At 36.6% G+C, this 23,483-nt stretch overlaps 1 protein-coding gene across 5 annotated transcripts in view; it reads left to right on the top strand.

Moving 5' to 3' along the window:
* Window positions 1-23,483, top strand: part of LOC128912730 (neurabin-1-like) — a 40,904-nt gene that overhangs the window by 5,168 nt on the left and 12,253 nt on the right. For 3 of the 5 annotated variants that reach the window (XM_054209157.1, XM_054209154.1, XM_054209155.1), the window contains exons 3-16: window positions 7,307-7,439; window positions 7,957-8,077; window positions 8,595-8,699; window positions 8,878-8,998; window positions 9,473-9,616; window positions 11,159-11,212; window positions 12,910-13,139; window positions 14,770-14,866; window positions 14,947-15,130; window positions 15,944-16,095; window positions 16,890-17,223; window positions 19,993-20,080; window positions 21,148-21,219; window positions 21,784-21,979. In XM_054209157.1, coding sequence (XP_054065132.1) covers window positions 7,307-7,439; window positions 7,957-8,077; window positions 8,595-8,699; window positions 8,878-8,998; window positions 9,473-9,616; window positions 11,159-11,212; window positions 12,910-13,139; window positions 14,770-14,866; window positions 14,947-15,130; window positions 15,944-16,095; window positions 16,890-17,223; window positions 19,993-20,080; window positions 21,148-21,219; window positions 21,784-21,979 — 2,031 coding nt within the window. The remainder of the gene's footprint in view (window positions 1-7,306; window positions 7,440-7,956; window positions 8,078-8,594; window positions 8,700-8,877; window positions 8,999-9,472; window positions 9,617-11,158; window positions 11,213-12,909; window positions 13,140-14,769; window positions 14,867-14,946; window positions 15,131-15,943; window positions 16,096-16,889; window positions 17,224-19,992; window positions 20,081-21,147; window positions 21,220-21,783; window positions 21,980-23,483) is intronic. The other 2 variants (XM_054209158.1, XM_054209156.1) reach the window with 1 other exon arrangement.

The following is a 23,483-nucleotide window of genomic DNA, read 5'->3' as shown; positions in this document are numbered from 1 at the left end:
GTAGTCGGTTGTAAGATTGGCAAGGCTTTTGAGTAAAAGAAGGTGACTGCGGAGCTCCCGGGGGATGTATAAGGCAGCTAATGCTGTTAGCACTGCATCTGACCCATGCTGGAGGTCTGTAATTGTTGACATCTGTAGTGGGGCTTAAGAACATAATTTGATCTGATAATTTCAGGAAAGGTGGAACATAATTACGCGAATATTCTGTTATTTTGAGTTGCCCTGTGCCTGTGGAAATAAGCGTAGCTGAGACTGTTTAAAATAAACGTTTCAATTTTGGAGAAGCTGGTGGTAAATGATGTCTGGGAAGATTTCTTACTTGCCATGGGTGACCTGACTCTTTGAGTCCTGCTGCTATTTGGTCTCTGCAGACCTTACGGAACGTTATGTCTCGGTTGCTTGTTTTTCCCGCAGTAGTGAAGAGAGTGATACTGTACAGTTATTAGCAGAACTTCACAGACTGGGTTTGTGTTATGGTACCTGAGCTATTTTTAGTCCCTTGTTGCCGCATATGAAGCCAGTGAGGAATGTAAAGCACACTCAGCTGTCCAAAGTATTTGCAAGGGAGCTGAATTTGTCTTTGTCCTGAAGTTTTCTGAATAAACTGTGTAAACAGTCCACATTACAGACAGTGCAAATACCACATCAGGTACTGACAACACCACTGTGCTGTCATCCCTTTATATTTCACTTTGCTTTTGTAATGTAGAGATTAAACTCACTTTCAATTATGTGATTACCTTGAAAGGCTTTAATTAACATAAATGTAATGACTGCTGTTTGACACTTGTAATTTTGAAACTTTCCATTGGGAAAACAAATGCCTATTTCCAAATTGACAACTTGATATGATTTTACCTCTGACTGTGTCAAACTTTGTCCTCGAAACCTTTAATAGCTCTGTGACTAACTTCTGCAACCATTTATGATCTTCGGGAATTCTGTAGCTCAGGTAAACTGAAAAGGTAGTGCAGCTGCTATTTGCTTCCTTAAGTCTGTTTAATTAGCAGCGTTATCCAGTTTATATTGCATGGGAGTGCCTGTTCCCAGCTTTTTGTGAATAATACTTTCTTTTAGGATTGGCAAAAACACAGTTTAAAAAAACCAAACAAAACCCAAACCTTTCATAAAGACTTTACTTTTCTATTTGTCACAGTTGAGCAGAAGTTTAAACTTACTTCTTAAATAAGGAAACTGAAAGCGGTTTCATAGCTTGTGTGTTTTCCTGAGCAGCCAAGTATGAGCTGCTCCTGAGAGAATATGGAAATCCTTCCTAGGATTGCTGTTTGTCCTGCACATCGGAATAGAGCTGTTTTATGTATAGCTGGGACACAAACGGTAATCGTGTTCAGGCTGGCATACTCTTCAATCTTTTTAGTACAGAGCTGATTACTGGGGAAGTTAATGAAGCAGCAAATGAGGATACATTTGAATTAGGTTTCCTGTATAACGGCGTGTCTGTAAATGCTTACCACTTTCAGGAGATGCACAATTTTTCTAGGTCAATGTGTAGTCTCCTGAAAGTTGTTTTAGCAAAATGTTGCAGAGTAGTGGCTCAGCTTCATACAGCTCAAAAATCAATCAGAGGATGTAACTTCTATACTTATGATATCATACACAGAAAGGCATACAAAATACAACAACTGGTGGAAGATGCCCAAACCCTGGCATTTCTTCAGTAATTAGAGAATTGATGACTGCATAAATGGTCAATTGTTTGTCAGCCATTGGTCAAGCACTTCAGTAAAATACTTCTGTGGAATAACTATGTGATGTGGATGTAGGTTCATCTAGGGAAACAGAGATTTGATTTGGGAGTAGATTTAAACAGAATTGACTTGTATGTGGGAAGTCATCTGCTTTTTTTTCTTGCCACAAATAATTAATGTAAGTGTGTTTCCATTGTGCTTTGTTCGGGATCTTTTGCAATGACAGTTTGTTGTAACTCAGATTTTAATTGTTTTGAAGCTCTGTTGTATCACTTGCATCAACATTACAATGTTGGTAACTTAACGTCGTAGCAACTGTTCTTCATATTTTTATCTCAAACTTAAACTCTCCACAGTACCTTTCAATGATTTTTCACAAAAAGTAACCCTGTTGTATTCTGTCTGCATCTGAGAGTATGGCATTTCCTGCTGGCTAACTTAACAGTAGGAGATGTTAAAAACATGGAGGAAGAAGATACATATTTTCACACGTGTGAAAATTTTCTTATTTAGGTGGGGGAAGGCTTCCTCTTTTGAGGAAAGATAAGCTTTAAACTCTTATTGAAATGCCAGTTTTCATGAAAGTTAAACGTTTATTAAGCCTAAATACATTCAATTCTGTCTATAGATTTACCTGGTTTTAGAAAGCTCCGTATCCAGTATTTATGATGCCTTTCTGGTCCTTGTTATGTTTTGATTCCGTGACCTTTGTTCAGCTCTCCTGAAAGAAGCACTTTCAGCTCGAGCTTTCTTTGGCTTTTTTTTTTTTTTTTAATCATACATCTTCTGTTTGGATTTTTAGGAAATATTCGATATGTAAGTTTTACAATGGTAGATTGATTGGCATTTGGAGAGTTTTTGGATGAGAGTATGGTGCAAGGGTATGGTGCTGTAGAACAGAAATCTAAACAGAATGGAAAAAGTAAAAAAAAAAAAAAAGCTTTTTATGCCCTGGCTCACTGCTGAACCAGCATGACTCTTTACATTAACACCTCAGTGTATTTTTAACCAAATGCGGTTATATGACATACCAGCTGCCCTGTTTGATCTGCTTGAGGATGCTGTAAAACTATAGACAAATGAGAGAATGCTGAGGTTATGGGTGCCAGGTGAGGTGACACTGAGGATCACCTCTCCGTCCTTGCTCCTTTTTCAGTCCCTCTTAACTTTCTAGCAGTTCCTCTTGGATTTGAGAGGGAAATCCAGGGAAAGAGGGAAGAGAGAGATATTTTGAAAGGTATTTTTAAAATACTGCTTGGTTTGCGGACAAATTAGCATGTGTATCAGAGTTGCAGATTTGTGCCCTCGCCGATGGCAGGGCTGCAGCTTTAGTTTAAGTTACTTGTTCTTTTTGACTTAATGTTAGGTGATAACGATGAATGTCCTGCCTGTGCTGTGTTTTGCTCTGAGAATAGCTGTGGGGAACAGGAGGGGGGAATTTTTATTGAGTATTAAAGCGTTATTCCAAAAGGCATCATGCAAAGTTTTTTAGATTTATTTCTCAATCATTTTCCTCCGTCACCCTCTGATGTGTCTTGGTATAGTGAGACGATCCTCCTGTCCAGACCTAGATCATTGCTAGTATTACTGCAGATTAGTTAATTGAGTTGCTCTGGTATGGCAGGGTTATCTTGTTGTTTCTTCTTATGGCCTTTAGAAAACAGCCAGGTGGACCAGTTTTGTCTTCATTGTTATCCTTTTGAAGTTTCTATCACCAATTTGCTTGCTATTTAGATTTGGTCAGGTCAAAATTTTTGTTTTGGTGAATACTAAATAAATACACATGTCTAAACCTTTGGATTGCCAGCCATGCGTTGGTGGTACCAAGACACCTGTGAAGCTTATGGATGAGCGTAATTGAATCACTTCCTTGCTCCTGAAAGATTTTGTATATAAAGAAAGTAATCTCACCTGCTCAAAGTAAGAGCGGTGTTTCAGAAGAAAGAGTACGCAGGTGGTGCGGTCATTGCTTGGGATGGTGTCCAGGCAGGGGCTCAGGGACACTTTGCTGCCTCTCTCGGCTGTTAGGGGTCACTGGCGTGAGGCTTTCCAACAAATACTGCGATATTACAGGGGAATTTTAAAGAGATGTTGGTATTGCTTCTGTCCCAGTTAGTTGGGAGCCCTTCCGGGCAGTTATTGATTTCTTAATCTTACTGTTTAATTACTTTTTTTAATGTTCTGCTTTTGATCAGGCACAAACAAATCTATCTACTAGAAATGAATATGGGAGTGCAGGTCTTTGGACTGTGTTTTATGACTCCGTAGTCATCTAATTCACTAAGTGTTTGCGTGAGTGTTTGCCCTCTAACAAAATTAACATCCTGCTGAAACTAACGTAGCTCTTAAGTAGAGGTTTTTATGTACGGCTAAGAGTTTGAATGAAGCAAGGTCATTGTTGTTCTTCTGGGATAGCACTAAGATGATATAATGGAGATGTTTTAGTTCTGCACAGTAACGGGAACTGAACGGTAGGATCTTTTGGACAGTAGGCTGCCTTGGGTTTCTTTCAGTGCTGATCTTGATGATGTTGATATTCACATCTTCATAGAAGGAGGCAAACTGAGCTTTGCATTCACAAAGTGATTCATTTTCCTGGTGTGAAGGATGCAGTTCGTTCTGTCTCCAAATAAATATATTTGCTGTCTAAGGACTAAGTATATATTTGAAAATTCCTGGTTATGTATCTTAACAATTTCATTAAAAAAATATTAAAAAAATTCATCCATCTGTCAGAACTTTTTTGGATTAAAATTATTTTTATTCATTCTAAGGAAAAGAGGCCTTGAGTGTAAAAAGAAATCCTTTTGTTAAGTAGCAGGGTTCTTCATCATTTATTAGCTTGACAGGATCCAGAAGTTATTAATCTTAGCTTAACCTTCTGGATTTATAACAAGCTGTGGTAAAAGGCTTGTGAAATTCACATGGTTTCCACAGTAAAATTTATCTGGTTTCTCCTATGTTGAGACAATAACTTGTGTTTACTAAAGCATATCTTTTAAAAATACCACTTGTGCGCTAATAATTTTACAATCTGTGGCTAGCGGTGGCTTCTAAATAGTAAGATTAGAATTTCTTTTGTCCCTAATGTGTTTGATTCAGTGCCTAAACCCTGCCAGGCACAGTGCAGGGATGAACTGTGTTTAGCTTTCTCATCAATCTTCTAAACTGTGTAACTTGTAACTTATATTATTTGTTATACGCATTTTAACGGTGTTTAATGTTACTTTTGCTACTTGGCAAGAACAACTTGCTGAGCAGTTCTGTGTTTTCTGTATCAGTATCAACAATTTTACTGTTTCCGTCTCATAAAAGATGAATACCTTGTTATGATTCCGCATGTACACAATAAAAATTTCTGTCTTTTGCCCTTGACTCTTTGGCCATGGTTTTCTTAACGTGCTCTTGCTTCTCTTTTTGTTATTGCTGTGTTTGGCTTCTGGTCATATATCTGTTTTGCATTTCCTCTGTTCTTTGTAAATTCATGGTTTTTTCCTCAAAATTATTTTTCTGAAGTCAGGGTGGGTATTTCTTACTATTTTGAAATGGGTCTATCCTGTCTTAATTGTTATAGTTTTTAGAATAAACGTTCTTACACACTTGTCGTCTGTCACTAATAGAAAAGTATGAATTCTTTCTCTTAGTGGATTAGTCAGAATTGATTTAAGATAGGTTTTTCTTAAAAAGCTAGTGTGCATAAATATTAGTAGTATTCATTTGCATAGATGTGTTTGTGCTAGATCATATGTACACTTATAAATAAGCAAATTACTTTTTTTTGTGCCCCAATGTTTGATTTGTTCTCAAGAACTCAAATATTCCCATTAACAAGTTATCATTTGACCAGTCATGAACTTCGTTTTTATTATTAGCTTAAAAATCATCTTATTATAACTTGACTACAGTTTGAGAGAGACTGATTTTTCTGTTGAGATGGAAAGGAACCAGACTAGACTGGTCTTGTTCCAAAGGGACAATAAATAACGTTTCATGAAGTGCTTCTGCTTCGTGTCCTGTTGACTGATGCGAGGAGGTAGATTAATTTAAAGCACTTGGTCACCTTTTTTTTGATAAAAGGATAAGGATAAAGGATAAGGTGAGGATACTTGAGACCATTTGGATGTCTTTCTTTGTCTATTTTGCAGGTTTTTCTGTAAAGTTTATGGAGGGCAGATCCTGTAAGTGCAGCCCTTCGCATCTTTCCGTGTCCAGTTGTTGCCCACTGGTGCCTGTATGATAGTCCCAAGGAGTTTATCAGTTTATTTGCCTTTGTGCAAGACTTAGGGAGAACAACTTTTGAGGAAGGTTCTTTTACTGGGGGAAACATAAGACTTCCGAGAGTGGTTTCTTCCTTCCCTTTCAGCCAAGTGGATCTAATCTTGCTTACTTACTGGACTGCTATATGGCCGTGCCATGTTTCTGGAGTAGCTGTTTTGCAGGATTTGGCGAAGAGATTGTGAAACTGCCCTCCAGCTGTAGCCTGGAGGTGAAGCATTAAGCTCCCCATGGGGAGCTTAATTTTGTAATTTTAAATTATATTTATAATATAAAATTTATAATTTTAAATTATAAATACTGACTTATACGAGTTGCTTTTTGGTAGTCTTGTTTCAATGCCTATTTTCCTGTGTCTGAGGCTACTGCCATGCAGAGCTGACACCATATGCTAGCGGATGTAAATGCACCAGGAAAATGTTAAGTACAGCTAATTACAGTTAATTCTGTCTTATTTGCGTGATTGCAGTTACCTATCTAGGTAGTCTTTGTGGGAAAATGCAAAAGTTGCAAAAACTTCGTAGGCCAGTGTAAATTAACTTTGTGTCAGCACTGCATGTTCTTGATTAGGGAGATGGCCGCTGCAGCTGCAGTCCATAACTGGTTTTTATCATACAGTGATGTGGAGTAAAACACTCAGTGCCTGCAAAAACTTAAGCAGATAAACCTTGGTTTTCAGATACATGGGGTGTGTTTTTTTTTTTTCTTTTTTTTCCTAACTTAGGAATTTAAATACAATTAATGAACATGCTAATAAGAAAACCCTGTTACATGTAGCTCATTCTTCCTTTCTAGATTTCTGTCTTAATTCATGTTTTTTGTTTATCTTTTATTTTTAACAGTTTAGAATTCAGCTAGAGTGATTACTAAAAATAGTAATGTATGTAACAAGGCATTTCCTTTTCCTGGGAAACTGTGATTCCCTTGCAAAATCAGAAACCCACATCTGTTTGAAGCATTGCAATTGGCAGATGGTGTGTGGTGGGGGGAGGGAAGAAGAGAGGAAGAAGGATTTGGGGGAATGTAGTCCAAAAAAAAAAAAAAAATTCACACTATATTAAAGAGGAGATGACTGATTTCCATGACTTACTACTTTTAACTATTTGGTGCACTTACAACACAAAAAGTGTTTAAGGAATTGTTTTGAAACTTCTAAAATGTTACTTCTGAGCAAGTTGGAAACTGTCTTATATCAGCAGTATTTATTAAATTGATAGTTGTTTAAAAAATTGGATCCCTGAAATCACTAATTTCCTTACTGCTTTTCATGTTTGGAAGGGGATGTCAAAGCACTAAAAAAAGTTTTCTGCTACCTTTCTTAGGTTTTTAGTACTTACTCAAATGAAGACTACGATAGACGTAATGAAGAAGTTGACCCTGTGGCAGCCTCAGCTGAGTATGAACTTGAGAAAAGGGTGGAAAAAATGGAAGTGTTTCCTGTGGAAATTGAAAAAGGTGCAAATCAAACCCTGAATGTTTGAAAGAGACACTGTACACACAGAAGAAAACAACTTTAAATTGTATTTTCCCTGAATTTAGGTCTTGAATTTTTGAATGTGTGTTCAGGCTTCCATTTGTGGCTAGTTCTGTTGAATTTAGTGCATGTTAACTGGACAGGCCTCTCCTAAGTGCAAGTGGTCATACTAAATAGTGAGTCAGGAACGCTACATTACTGAGTGACAGATCTGCACCAAAATGTATACATTTCATAAATCTTGCTGTCTCCTCCAGATACCATGAAGCTTTGAATCTAACAGGCAATCATAATTATAGAACAAAAAGGCTTCAAGTAGTATCTAGATAGAAAATACGTTGTTGTCTTTTTTTTCTTTTTTTTTTCTTTTTTCTTTTTTTTTAAGTGAATTTTCATATCTCTTGTGTGAAAGGACTTGGAATGCTTTGAAACAGCTCACTACTGCTAAGTGTTACATCTTGTCTTATGCAGCTAACGTTAGATTTCTGAATCCCTTAGGTGACAGTGGTCTGGGCATCAGTATTATTGGAATGGGAGTTGGTGCTGATCAGGGACTGGAAAAACTAGGTATTTTCGTAAAAACGATAACAGATGGGGGAGCTGCTCAGAGGGATGGACGGTGAGTTTTTCATTGAATTGATTACGCTTTTTACAAATTTCTAACTGAGCCCAGTCATTTTCATTGGATATGCTGGATACTGTGAATAAAAGTACAGAAGCTGAATGCAGCTGAATAAATACTACTTTCCTGCTTTATATTAATTTTTTTAAAAACAGGTCTTGTTTAATGTAGGACGTTTTTGCAAAATAAGCATAGATCTGCTTGCAGCATATATGAGAAAAGCTTAGAATGTGCCCACGTGTAAAAGTGCCACAAAATCATGTTGTCGCCCCAGGACACCAATCATTGTGTAGATAGTATAAAAAATATAAAGACAAATACCGTGTAAATTTTCATTGGTGATCTGCATCGTAACTGAGGATCAGGAGATTGGTTTTAAGCAATGAATTTCTTGGGACTCAGAATTTCTCATTATAAATACTAGTGAGTTTTAAGTGATACTTGTCATGTCAAAAATCTATCAAGCCAAAATGTTTCTATTGAACTGGTAGCTAAGCTTTTATTTATTTTGCAGAATTCAAGTAAATGATCAGATTGTTGAGGTTGATGGCATAAGTCTAGTGGGAGTTACTCAGTTCTTTGCAGCCACTGTATTAAAAAACACCAAAGGCACAGTGAGGTACGTATGTTTTCTGTGAAACGATACTTTCTTTTTTGTCGTGTTTCATTAATGGAGAATACAAAACCATAACCTGAAAGTTTTACAAAGGTGACGTGGAAGGTGACAATGTAGCAAACTAATTTCTTAAGCATATCTTAAGCTTTTTGCTGCAAGGTAATTTGTTTTTCTTCTGTAGGTTTCTGATTGGGAGAGAGAAGCCAGGGACTCAGAGTGAAGTAGCCCGCCTCATCAGTGAGACCTTAGAGCAAGAGAGATGCCTGTATGAGCAGCACTATGTTCATGATGATACAGAGCAGGTGAAACATCGTACATACTTACATATTCTGAAAAGTACATGATTACTGCTACATGCAGTAACTTCTGCAAATGGAGTAAATGTTTTTTGAATCAAGTTGAAGCAAAAAAAGTATAAAACAGGCAACTTGTTAAAAATGGAAAATACAAACCTCATACATTACTATTATCAAGACACATGATTATCTGTACTTGCTATACTTGCAATTTATCAATAATCCAAAAGATATTTTTTAAGTATCAGCTGTCTCTGATTGTTTTATGCATGGCTTAGCTCTCTTTTGCGGCACTTTGATGACGGTGTTTGCTTTAAAGCTTATCCTAGGTATAAGAAACTAAAAAGGAATAATAACTAGTTGAGAAAAGGTTTGCATCTGTTTGGATTCCTTGGTTGTGGGCTTTTGTTATTGCTGCTGCCATAATGCAGAATGTGTGTGTGTGTGTTACAGAATGTCATGATTTTCCTGTTTTGTCAGGACGATGACTATGATGACGATGACGATACATATGAGTCACATTTACATGGAAAATCTGTAGAAGTTTTTGATCTTCCTGAAAACGAAGATATAGGTTTATCACTGGATATGGATTCAGCACAGTCACTTCTTAAATTTAAAGAGGTGTGGTAGCAGTTTCTTAAATATTCTTTGTGATGCACTGGAGAGCACCTGAACTTCATAAGATTTGGATATAATCTCCTTCATGTCCCTCTCGTTGTGGTTTTGGGTTTGTTTTCCCAACATAGCCAATAAATCTGTCTGGTAAATGTCCCTTGAACTGTAGCTTTTCTGTAGTTTTCTGATCCCAGCTTCCCTATATGTACTTATATTAAATGGACCTTTGATTTAAATTAAATAAGTCCTTGGAAACGGGTGTTGGAACCCAACACCACCTCCCTCCTTGTGCTGTTGAACATTGCATTAAATAGACATGATGCTTGTCTTAGTTCTTCTTTGGCCCATTGGACTTCACATTTACGTGCTGCATAGTAGAATGGCTTTAGCTGGGGGAGTGTTGTGGTCAGATGTTCTTTAAGAAGACAAGAAAAACACATCTGGGCCTCTTTGGCAGATTTAAGTCCCTGTCATTTTCACTCTGGAGGAGAAAATTATACTGCAAATAAACTGTTTTGTCAGATGCCATTTGTGCCTACATCAGCTTATTTTTATAAAGCATCAGTATTTTGCAGACCTCTTTTTGCTCTCTTGATAACATTGCATGTATTTTGCAGACCTCGGTTTGCTCTCTTGATAACATTGATGATGTCATTGAGGAAATTGAAATTTCAGGCTGTTGATCACTAGAGAACATTTATGGTTTTTCTAGGATAGAACACATAGCAGCAGGCTACAGCATCTTTTTATAAGCACTATATTTACTTGGCATACAATTAAATTCTCAGCTAGGATCATTACTATGCTGTTATTAACATAATCTGAATAAAGGATAGTCATGGATTCATTTGCTTTAATGTGTGTTTGGTGCACTATGCCTTGCCAAAAAAAAATGAATAATCCCCCCAGGGTTGCAGATGGAAAGTGAGATACAAGAAATAACTAACAGTTGTCAAAAAAATGCACTTTTGTGCTTGTGTGTGTGCTGTTTTCTTAAGACGTGTTAACAATAATCTACATTTGGCTTAGGTGTAGTCTTTATCCATTTCTAATAATCCTATGAAGACTTGTGGTGTGAAATACAAGGCTTAATTTTAAAACGAAGCCAGCATGTTTATTGTTATTGTAAATGCTGATAAGTAAAAATATTTTTTTGTTAAATTTTTACTTGATTCGGTGTACCAGTTGTCATCATAAGTGCATTGCTGCCTTTTCATTCTCCTGGCACATTGAAACATTATTTTAAGCTCCTCACTTTTCTTAATGAGTAGAAAACAATGTGAGAATTTACCTGTAGGTGGTCATGTATTGGTTTTTGTAGCAAATAGAATACCATGGAACTTTTTTCGTTTTAATTTGAGTTCAGCTTTTTTTTTTAACAAAGGCTCATGGTAACTTCTCCTGTAGCTGACAAATAATTAAGTTGACTTTATGCTACTATAAAAGTGGTTGGAGGAAGAAGGGGATCACGGACAACTACTTAAAACTAGCGTTTCAAGTGTAATTTTGTGTGTGCTTATAGAATTTTTGTTTGTTTGTTTGTTTCAGCTACAGCTAAAACACGCAGTAACAATAGCTGAAGTGAATCAACTGAAGGAGAAAGTAAGTTTTCAAAGAATATTATTTTTTGGTGACGGTTATTTTGGGTTTTTTCTTTATTTCTACCTACAAATTTTACCAAGAATAGGCTGAATGCAGAAGGCAGAGATCTGTTTTAGGCCTTGGGCTCTGTGTACTCTGTGTTATGAAAGACAAGTATTCCTAAGCTGAAGAGCTGTCCTCAAATTCTAAAAACAAAAACAAAACCCCAAAAAAACCCCTCAACCATAAACTCCCCCCTGTGCCATTATAAAATTAATGCTTCAGTATTACTGCTTAGAGTAGAACTGAATATAATGGATTACTGTATGAAACAAGCTCCCAAACAAGTAAGAGAACATTTTCAGCAGACAGAACTTGTCTTACTTGAGTATAGATTTGGCATGTACAGTTAATGATTTGTGGCTGACTATCTGTTACCAGAAAGTTATTTCTGTTACCCTTTTTCCTGTTTCCCTCCTCAAAGTTCTGATGTGCTCTGGGGAGGTTTTTTGGTGAGGATTGGTTCTTTTTGCTGCTTTTTTACTCTGATGCAGATCTGCACGTGGCCTTTTTCTGGAAACATTTGTAGTAGGCGAGCAGCTTCTTTTACTCCATTGCCCTTCCATGTTGCCTTGATGAGAAATGCCTACCCCAGGACAGGTTGCAGCACATTGCAGGGGGAGGGGATAGTGCTTCAGATTGCAATAACTTTTACTAATAGTACCTATTTTTCTTGTGCTCAGACCTCCAAGCGTAGAGGGGCAAGGCAGCCAAAACCAACTTTGTGTTCTTACGACAGTTCTGGTTTTAATTTCTGGCAGTGCTCCTCCTTCTTCCAGTATTTGTGAAATTTGGCCCAACTGGATTGCTACAAAGCTGTTAAAAATGTTGGCATTAGTACAACTTACTGCCCCATTTTTAATTGAGGAAATTCTTGGTCCTTTCAACATCTGTGTTCCATCAGCAGGTGATCTTGACTGGCTTCAAAAGCAGTGGTTTCCTCAGCGTAAATGATGTCCCCAAAAAAGGAGGCGTGGACAAACCAAGCGGTGTCCTCCCTGCTTGCCCCTCCAGGACCTGGAGAACTTCACGTTAACATTCTCTTTTATGTTGTAGATGATGAAAAGCTGCAGGGCCCCCACCCCTTTCCTTTGTTGAGGAAGCGTTTGGTGTTTTTAGCCCCAGGAAAGCAAACCATGGGTATATCATCATTTATTAGGAAGACCGGTGCCTTATAAAGTACAAGAGAAAATCAACCGGTCTCATTAGCTTTATTCAAAAAGCTGTTGGTAACAAAGTAGTAGGACAGAGGGCTTGTCTTACACAGGTTAAGACTCTCTATCTCCAGTTGCCTTTGAAGGTAATCAAAATAGGCCTCTCCAGAGGTATTAAGAGATGGTGAGGTCTCGAACAAGTCAACGTAAGCTGACGTTAAAGATCTTACTCATTTTATCTCTTTAAAAAGAAGCAATATAAATGGGGAAGTAGTAAAAGACTCTTGGGTTTGAGTTCTAAACTTACTTGGAATAGCAAGGGTTGGAAGAGTTGATATGATTTCTTTAGAAGTTCAGTGTCTTGTTTTAATATTACTGATAAGTTTTTTATTTATTATTTAAATTATTTTATTTGCTATTCTCTGGTTAAACATGTATAAACAACTGGTTTTTTGTATTCCATCTTTTAGTTTAGATTAATTCTTTAAGTATTAATCTTTTCAGTTAAAAGTTGTTGAAGCAGAAAAAAATGAATGGAAACTGAGTCGAGCCCAACTTCAGCAAAACTTAGACGAAAGCAAAGAGAAAATTAAGAAGTTAGAGACCTACTGGTTAGAGGCACAGAGTTTATGCAAAACAGTAAATGAACATCTTAAAGAAACTCAAGAACAATGTGATGCCCTTGAAAAGAAATACAGCAAGGCCAAGAAATTGCTAAAAGATTACCAACAAAAGTAAGTACCCCAAAATACCAGGTCTCTTTCTTGCTTGTATGTTTTTTACATTATGGAGAAAGCTGACAACCATGCCTAGGGTTAGGATTTGCTTAACACACTTTTTATTTGTCAGAGTTTAGGGAAGCCGTGGGCTATACATGCTAAATTCTTTCATACATTAAGTCACCAGCTTCTTTAAAGGTTCTCCAAAAATTTTGCCGCTGCTGCTTTTGATTCAAAGCTTAGGGGAAAAATTTAATATTTTAATAACAAATTTTTAAAACAACTGTAATGTGTCTATACTTTTGGAAGGACTACTTGAAATTCGGCATGAGTTATTTGGCAATACCTTTTGCTGTTTGTGAAAAACCCTCTAGCTTTGACCAACTTAAATGTTCCAGAGGGGGTACGCATCAAAGGATATACAATAAGAGCCAGATAAGTGTGATTCGGTATCTTGTAGGGGGAGTAAAAGGAATTCTGAGAAAAATTAAGAGTTTGGGATATGTATCTAGAACATCAGAATGGCAGCATGAAAACAGTAGGTTCAATCTGTTAACAGGTTTGGATTTTTTTGTAGAGGTAATACTGCTTATTAGATATGCCTGTGTAAGAAAGACTTGAACACTGTTGTTGTGTGTTTGTGTCTATTTGGTCTATGTTTTTTCCTCTTAGCTAAATAAGAGCTAATTGCAAAATACTTGTAGAAGTGTCTTGATAATACCGAAAACAACTGTTCCTTTTGATAGTCACTGTAAGCATGTAATTCTCTTGTCCCCAATTTCTCCACTTACTACTTATTTTTAAAGGTAGTTTGCATGATCTTTTGCTCTGCAGTCTACATCCAGAAATGTTACTTTTCACAGTGCATTTTTGCGCAGTTTGGTGAGCATTTTTAAAGGTCTCCTTTCCCCTTTCCTCCCAAGCTTATCCACATGGAAGTTCAAAAGTACGTTAAGATGACTGCTAACATGCTAGTTGCCATTTCCTCGCTGCTTAGCAAATTCCCATTGCTCCTTTTGACTGTCCCTGAAGCTTTTGCGTTTTGTGTAGGTGTTCTACACTTATTTTCTGGTTTTGTACGTTATTCCATCTGACTTGCAGGAAAAAGCAGCTTTTATTTTTGCTTCCTTCTTGTAATCATTGTTTCTTTTTGTAAAACCCAGCCATTGCAATTTGAACCAAGTGGAAACTTGAAATGCAATTTATTTTCCTACAAAGAATTCTACCATACATTTAGGAAGGAAAATACTGCGTGTGCATGTATCTTTGTGGAAGAGAGTAAGATGTAATGTTCGATTCGTGCACTCTTTAAATGTATACGCAACTTGCTTGCCACCTTTAAAGGTAAAGAGATGGTTGTAGCTTTGTAGAAAAAGTGTTGCAACGCATCCTTTCTCAGCCCAGAGTAAATTATACTGTCATGTGTATTTTCTTTTGAAGAAAGTAGAAGCATACAAATACATAGGTCATTTTGTGATGCTACAAGATTAATGAATCGGTTACACCTTACAGACTGATTTTTTTTTCAATGTTTAATATCAGAATGCTTTTTAGTAAATGCAGCTGTGCATATTTCTATTTTATGTATTTTTCTACACTTCTATATATTACTTTTTCATATATATGTATATGTTTCTTTCACCAGAGAAACAGAATTTATGAAAAAAGAAGAGGATCATTCAAGGCTACTTGAAGAAAGAGACCAGAAATACGCAGAACAGCTGAAAATATATCAGGAAAAAGTAAAGCAGTATTATATTTTGAAATACAGCTCTCCGAGAATGCAGAAGTTTATCTCACTTCTGAATTTTAATTCTTGCAGATTTCAGAGCTTGAAAGTAAGTTAAAAGTATATGAGAGAATGCCGTATATGTTTGGAGGTGACAGTTTATTGGAAGATGGCTGTCAAAATCCAGGCCAATATAATGAACAGTCAAAGATAAGAGAAGGAAATGAAAAAGAATCAATAGAAGAAAGACTAAATTCTTCAGATACGTTAATTTCTGGTAAGTAGATTGTAGGCTCTTTGATTTGCATTTAACACAAATTAGGAGGAGTTATATGTGTACTGTTTTTTTTGTTGTTAAAAGAAGTGTTTGCTGTTTCCTACTGACTGGGTAAATGTTTGACCTGAACCAGTGTGGATGTTTTTGTTTAGGTCCCCCAACATTTTCAGTATTGTAGTATTCTTAAATGCTGGGGGAAGGAGGGGATAGATGGAGAGAGATCCATCTTCACTGTCCCTCAGATTCTCTATTAGCGAAACTGATAAAGTTAGTGGGACTAAAACACTGGGATATGTCAATGAAAATCCTATTGATTTTAAGCTATGATTTACACAAAAATGTGCCATGATTTTTTTTTTGGTCTTGTAATTTTATGCCCAGAATACTACCAAAATATCAGATGGTGGCTCAAATGAGAAACGTATTTTAAAAAGATTTGGTAGATGCTTAGGTGCTTTGTAAAGAGTTTCTATCTTAAAGAACAAGGATAGGAAGGTACATTTGGGGCACAAATTCTCATGTATTTGAGAATAAAGTTCAGGTTTTAAGCCGTGGTAACAAATATATCTTGAAGGATTTTTTTTTTTTTTAATTGAAGAAATTGGGTAGAAATGTATTTCAAATTAATTAGAATTGCTATCATAATATGTTAAAATATTGTAGTATTATATAAACCAGTATTTTCATATTGTAATGATTAACAGGTAGAATAATTGTGATTTAACTTCTGAATATTTTTCTTGACAGTGGGTTGGAGAATTTGCCTACCAGTTGTTGTGTTGTTTGGTTTTAAGTAGTACATATTTGTTGCAGATTTTGATGCTTTTGTTGGGGATACTCCAAGATTAGACACCAGTGCCCACAAAGCAAAAGCTCAGCTTGCTTTGAAAGTAAAACGCCAGCCACCTTCTCGATCAAAGCTGAAGGAATCTCTAGGGGCTGGACAACAGACTGCAAATCTACAGGTACTGATATCAGTAGATAATTATGCATTTGTGAGCCTGAACGCATGTTTGGTTTTAGCTGTATTTGCAATTGTAAGTGTTGTCCATGCTTCATTCAAATGCCAAAGCACTATATTTTTATGCTGTATCAAGTGAAAAACCCTGTTTGGGTTCATATTGCATACGTGATCTCAGTTAATTTGAAGTTAGCAAAGAAGTATGCAAGCTTGTCGTATTCTACTTACTGAAAGATTTTGATACAGTGACAGTGGTATGTTATGAGATATGCTTATCTATCTTCTAATTTCTTCATCTGAAACAAGTTAGTTACCAAACCTCTTCAAAAACTAAACACTTCTGAAATGCTTCATTATTCCATGAATAGTCATTTAAGTCCACAAAAAGTATACCAGTAAAATGTTCTAGCACATTTCTGGAAAATGGCTGTAGAATTGAGGTGTATGTAGTCGGTATATGAGAGAGCCTGTCATAGAGGGAGAAGGCTGAACTACTTCAGTTAGACTGAAACGTGATTGCGTTGGATTGAAATGGTCAAGATGTACCAGAATGCTTCTGACTCGGCTAAAGAAAGATGATTCGGGATGTGTAGAAGGATCTGTATGGGATGGAAAAAGGACAGCCTATAAAATCAGCTTCATGTGATTTAGATGATGTCTACAAGAGATTAAGTTAAAATTTTCTGAACTGAGTAAGTTTATGTGTAGCATCGCATATCCTTGCATCCTTCTAAAAGATTAGATAGCAAATGATTATATGTCATACTTACCATCAAATAACTTCTGAATTTGTTGAAGGATGACGATTCAGAAGACACCGTTCTCAGCAGAGAACTTTCCACTGTGTACCTAACCAAGACCTTAGAAACAAGTGAAAAATTAACTCTCCCGCGCCTGGATGACATAGATCGAAAGAGTGAAAAGCTTGAACAAACAGAAAGCACAGAAAGTCCTCTAGAGTCAAGTCCTTCTGCTTCCACACACTCTTCTCCAGTACACAAACCAAGCAACGAAAATAGCACAACCACCACTCGTTCACCTCCTCCTGAAGAGATGGCTCCAAATTCTCCTCAAGGGTATCCCAAGAATGTTAAGCAAAAAGAAGCAAAAGGGAAAGGGAAAGAGGCCAAGGGTAAGTCTTACGGGTTTACTATTATTTTAATCCTTTGGAGTTTAAGTATTACGGATTGTAGATATAAATGAATATTGAACAATAAGGGGAAAACGAGTTGACTACAAAACTAACTACCTGTTCTGAAACCACTTGTTAACTCTTCAGGAAAGTTTGAAGTTAGCAAAAAGCTGTGCAAGTTCATTGTATTCTATTTTTACTCAGTGAAAGATTTTGATACAACAGTAGTATGTTCTGAAATAGGCTCATCTATCTTTTAATTCCTTCATCTGCAACAAGTTAGTTACCAAATTTCTGCAAAAACTCAACATTTCTAAAATAATTTATGGCGCCAAGGATCCAAAAGGTGCCGGCAGAATAAATGCTGCTTCAATTAGACAGTTACAGAAAGGAATAGGTCTATGTCAGATTGGTAAAAGCCCAAACCGATAAATCCAGAGTCTGAATGGTTGCCTTGACGTAAGCTAGAGGGGAGCGGGAGCTAAGTCGTGGACTGTGGATGGTCAGTAAAGGTCCTAGCACATTTCTGCAAAACACTAGCCTCATAAGTAGGAATGTATCAGAGAGTAAGTTTGACTGACTTCCCGACTCCCAGAAAAATTCCACGTTGGCTTTGTGCTTCCAGGTATTATCCGGGTGTTTAAACAAGATATGGCTTCTGAATGTTGTGGAATTACTGCATTATTTGTCTTGTCCTCTTAGAATATTTCTTTCTAGGAAAAGGTTAAGAGTATTATAATCAGCCTAGTCACTACTGATTATTTTTGATGGACATATTTGGCTTTTTTTCTTAAGAATAATTGAAAAAGGGATAAGATAAAATATTTGAAATGCTTGATATTTGCTTTAGTCAGCTAGCACAATATATAAAGGCAGATTATACTTCCTGACTCTTCTGTACGGCTCAGACAAAACCTTTCTTTTGATAACCATGAAAACAGGATTTGTTCTATACTCTTCTCATTTTGTGTGTTTCCATAACGTCTTAAACAAAAATAGTCTACCCCAGCTTCTTTTTGTTTCATTTTGGTTGGTGTTTTTTGTTTTTGGTTTGTGGTTTTTTGGTTTTTTAATCCTATCAAAACAAGTACCTAAGGTATGAGTGACTTTGCCTTTTTTTTCTACAAATTTTTTGTGGTGGCTGAGGCATTGCAAACATTTTCTTAAAATTGGCAGAGTCACTGGAAGAGCTAATTAATGCAGTACATCAAAGATGAGGATTAGTATTGAAAGCCTGCTCTTTGTAGGCATAATGACACTAAATGCTACTTTCTGCTAGATTGTTGCTTTCTAACCATATTTAAATGTCTGCCTATTATTTCATTGAAAAAAATCCTTTCTATTACCTTCACATCCGTTCATGGATCAGTCTATATTTTAATCTATTGTAGTCCATTTTAGAAATTACCTCTTTTCCTAAAATATTACCTCTGGAGAGAGAGGTGGAAACAAATGTCAATATTAAAATTAATTCTCCTGGTTTTGTATTTAAGATGACAGGAAAAATAACCAGTTTAACTGGTAGTTATAATTTATTGGATGTTACACATTTAGAAAGAGCAGTTAATTAATAGATAAAGTTCTGATGTGGATCAGAAACATATGTTTCAGGAAGGATTATTAGCTGATGGGGTGGTGGGGATTTGTCCATAATTTTGTGTAATAAACACAGTTTTTGGTTTTTATGATCCTTGAAGGCATCTGTATACGTTACTTATGTCAGGAGTTGTCTTAAAGACAGAACTTAAAACCTACTTTGTCTCATAAAAAACAGGCTGTGTGTCTTTCATAGGCAGCTTAGTTATGAAACGCCTGGTTTGCAGTACAAAACATATTTCAATTATTTAAAAAAAATAATCCAGTAACCTGAGAATTTAAAAAGAAGTACATTCAGGACTTGCAGTAATCTGTCACAATCTGTGGGAAGACGTAGTGTGATGTTTGAGTTTGTCACTTAATTTAATAATTGACTAACTGCAATTGAACGTGCTCCCTCTGGTGAAAAATTGGATCCTAGCAGGTTGTATTCCAGTCTTGAAAATACCGGAGTCTTGGAGGAGCTTCGAAGTCACAATGACTTCTTTAGAATAGTCACTGTTTGTATACTGTTTCCAAGAAACTCTGCTTGTTAGGATCTGTCTGCTCTCCGGGTGCTGGCTATCGTGCTGGTTAGACACACTTTCTGGAGCTAGCAGCTTCCGTAGGTAGCCTGTGTTCCAAGTAGTGAGCCTGGACTAGCTGCTGAACCAGAAAAAATGCAAAAGGAACATCTTATAATACTTCAAGTGTAATAAAGGGTGATTAAATGCTGTACTTGCTCAACTGTTGCTTTAAAACTGAGTTTCTTTCATGCGTCTTCTACCGGCTAACTTGTTGGTGTATTTTGAAGTTGATGCTTTGCAAAAGAAAGAGGTACCATTTTTCTAAACCTATCTTAAACTAGCTTTTGTTTGTAATTCATTGAAGCAAAATACTGCGGTAAGTTTTATCTTTCTGTAGACAGTGTGTGTGTGTGTGTATATATTTATATATATATACTGTTTATCAAAAGCAGTATTTTTGATCAGTCATAAGCGACTGCTGTGTTGCCATTTTTCAATCCCCAGAATGATGGGAAGATGCCATAGAGAATATCCGCATGTGTGAATGCGAATTTTAATGGTTATTCAGGTTTCAGTATCTTATTTACTTAGAAGCATCATCATAAGTACTTGAAACTTGCGAGTATTTTTAGAATAACATTTTTATTTTTTGCCCCTCTGTGAAAAGCAGAAGAAAAGAAAAATGAAGACAAGACAGCAGAAACAAATGAAGGAACATCATCAGGGAAGTCCAAAAGGAGATTTCCAGATTTTGGGTAAGATTTTACTTGTGTTCATTTGGAAAAAAAATTGTTTTCGGTGTTACTTTTTGGACAATATCGTGTTCTCTAAATAAAAAAGCGTTGAGGAAATTCAATAATGCTACTTCATAGCAACACCACTGGACAGCCTTTTTCATCTTGAGTTTGTAATGTTGCATTCATGTTTTTTCCACCACATTTTGATTTTATTTATCTGTACATTTTCCCCTCAAAGAATTTCTTGGGGTTCTTCAAGTTTTTATCTGAATGCACAATTTCTCTGGTAATTAAATTGTGAATTCAGGCGTAGTTTTATGCCGAAATATTGTTGGACCCTAGAGATGAATGTTACGGCCCACTGGTGTTACAGGCTAAAATAGATACCTGTCTTGCCTTGATTCCTTCTGCAGTAGAGGGGCTGTTATATGGGGTAGCTATAGTTAACTATGGTAACTATAGTAGCTGCTTACTGAACTATTCCTTGGAGACAGGATTGCGAACAGGGGGGAAAAAGATACAAAAGTGCAAGCTGCATAATATCTGGAAATACAAACTGATCTCTGAGGATTTGAGAGAACAGTTGCTAAATCTTGCAATAAGCCTTGCTCCTTTGGAGCCAGGCATAAAGCTTGTTGAAGCCAGCTGACATCAAAGACTCAGACTGGTACTGCAACAAATAAATCTTAACATATAGCAAAAATGATAACTTATTTTGCACACAGAGATTGTAGTTCAAGTCACTCTGTATTGCATATGAATGTTTACATAGCAAAAAAATTCCGTTCTTCCTCTTGGTGGTATCCACTATATGCTAAGTTTCTTTGAGCATTTTCTGTTTTTATTTTGATTATATGTGGTCTTTGAAAGGTACTTTCATAACTCCGTCGTGGTTCTTAAATAAAACACGAATCACAGTACTTTTCTAATTGCATGCATAATCTGTAAAATCATGCTGTGTGTAACAACATAAATGTGGCTTTTTGGAGCTGTTGAAATCAGTGTAAAAACCAGCTTGCTGATTAAAAAAAAAAGTTACACTGTAAATGTAAACACTTTATGAAAATTGTGTTTTTTCACTTCAGTGGCTTACGGAAATCTGGAGGCAAGGGCAAGAAACAAGAAAAAGAAAATCTAAGAGGCTCTCTGGATAGCAGGTAGTTGTTTTGTTTGTTTAATACATACATGCTGCATTCCTAAAATTTTTAACTTCAGAATTTCTTTAAAACTATCACTACTGTTTGACCTTAAAGTATGTTCAAGTGTAACAGTGGCAAAATTCTGTGAAGATTAATATGATGATGTGGAGATGAGCTTCTAATCTCATGAAATAAGAAAAATACATAGAATAGTATAGAGGAAACAGTAAAGCAGAGTTACATTTTAAAGTGACTTATAAGATGAACACATTGTACCCCATCTTAAATATAAAACCTGTATTTTGCTTGGGAAGATGACTGTTGAGTAAATTAAATTAGCAAGTCATTTGAAATTGTTAAATTGTTGTGCAAAATACTGCAAAAGCTCTTAAATTGCATGGATGTTTAAAGGCAATTATCAGTTTTCATTTTAAGTACCAAATTTGCTGTGAAAGGGGTAAAAAGGAGTGGTGTGTGTTTTGAGTTTGTTGGTGGTTTTGGGGGGGTTGGTTGTGTATTTGGGAGGCAGCGTGGGGTTTTTTGCTGTTGTTGTTTAAACACAATTTAATCGACTTATTTCAGAGGTTCCCGAGAACTGTTGGACGACTCTGGCAACAATCTGTCTGCGTCGGATTCGGATTCCCCTGTTCCTACTTGCATGCCTTTCTCTTGGTTTGGAGACAGCCACAAAGAGCCTCAGATTTCCAGTAGCAGCCTGCACGTTCCTCAGGGCGGGCAGGACAGCTCTGAACATGGTCAGGAGAAGAACAGAAGCAAGGTAAAGATGACTAATTTGTGCTCTGAATATTTTAAGCGTTGCATCTTGATAAAGTTAAAAACACCAGTGCTTAGTACGTGGAAGCTTGATGACTTAGTCCTTGACCGCATCACCTCTTACAAACGTTCCTGCAGAAGTCTGAGACTTCATAGACTGTGCGAGCGTTCAGTTGAAGCATCAGTGGAGGCTCTTCAGGCTAAAGTAGCGTCTAAGAAGCAATCACAGGGTCTGTTTTTTCACTGGTTTATAATGCTAAAAGTGATGCTAGCTTTAGGACAGTATACTTTTAAAAGCCAAATCTGTTTCCCTGTCTAATACAGTCTTAATACTTGGAGGAAGCGTACATAAATAGAGGTCAGCTTCCCAGGTGGTTGGCCAGCCAGTTCTTACCATACTGCGATGGAGGGGTGGAGTACCAGACAGGTGGATGGTTTTCATTAACGAATTTAACATTGAAAGCCAAGAGATACATCGGTAGAACACTGTCTCTTCTAGGAAACTGCTTCTGAGTAACTGATAATGTTCTAATAATTAAAAGCCTTTTAACCAGATCTTCAGAGTGAGGCTACGCAGTTCAGTCTATAACCATGAAGTTACTGTCTTTAAACTGTTTGAAAGAAATGTCTGTAAAAAGTAAGAAGTTTAACGTGTGCACTGTCCAAATATTTTGTCGAAACCTTTTTCAGTGTAAGACTGTTAGTAACAGTCTTACTAACATCTTCATTCTTGTTTCCTTTGGATTTTGTCAGACACAAAATTGTAGCTATTTGAGTAACCTCATAAGCTAGGGTTTTTTTCTTGAGTTTCACACTCTTTCTTCACTTTGGTTGTCTAAAATACCCTTTCACTTTTTCCTTTTCCTTTGTGTTATTAGAGAGAAATGAGTTACAAATCTAGAGGAGAAACTTGACAGGTTGTAGTCCATGAAGTCAGTGGTACTTTGCATTCATGGCAGATAACAACAAGTTGGCCTTCCGCGTTTCCAGGTGCTGATTGCACTAAAATACTGTTATAACACATTTTTTTAAATTACTTTCTGGTTTTTTTTAGTATGAATTTCGGTCCCTGTGACAGGATTAAGCTGTCTGCGTACATAGTTTATAAAAAATAGAGAAATTAGTTTCAGAACCATACAGTACCTTGCTATAACACAGGAACTTAAGAAGAGTAGGGACTTTAGAATCTCTGAAGTAGAATGACACTTTACTGTCCAGTGTGTGTCAGCCTTGTGTATTTACAGCTCCTGCATTGTTTGCTTCTGTTGAAGAACGTAGTGGTCAAGAGATGTTTCTGTAAATAACCCAAGGATCTTGGGACTGCAAGGTCCATGTTGAAGGGGGTATGTGTACACTTTGGTACAGCTTTGATTAAATAGGAGTGCATGGTTGATCGTCTTAATAGGCTGTAGCAAAGCTAGAAGGAGGTGTTTTCTGTACAGATAAACGTTCAGTGGTTTAGCTTTCAAAGTCATTGGTTCAGAAGCACCCATTCTTCCCCTCTTCAT

The sequence above is a fragment of the Rissa tridactyla genome, chromosome 7, assembly GCF_028500815.1.
Source record: "Rissa tridactyla isolate bRisTri1 chromosome 7, bRisTri1.patW.cur.20221130, whole genome shotgun sequence".
Taxonomy (NCBI): domain Eukaryota; kingdom Metazoa; phylum Chordata; class Aves; order Charadriiformes; family Laridae; genus Rissa; species Rissa tridactyla.
The sequence above is the reverse complement of the archived record's forward strand: the minus strand, read 5'-3'. Positions and strand labels throughout refer to the sequence as shown.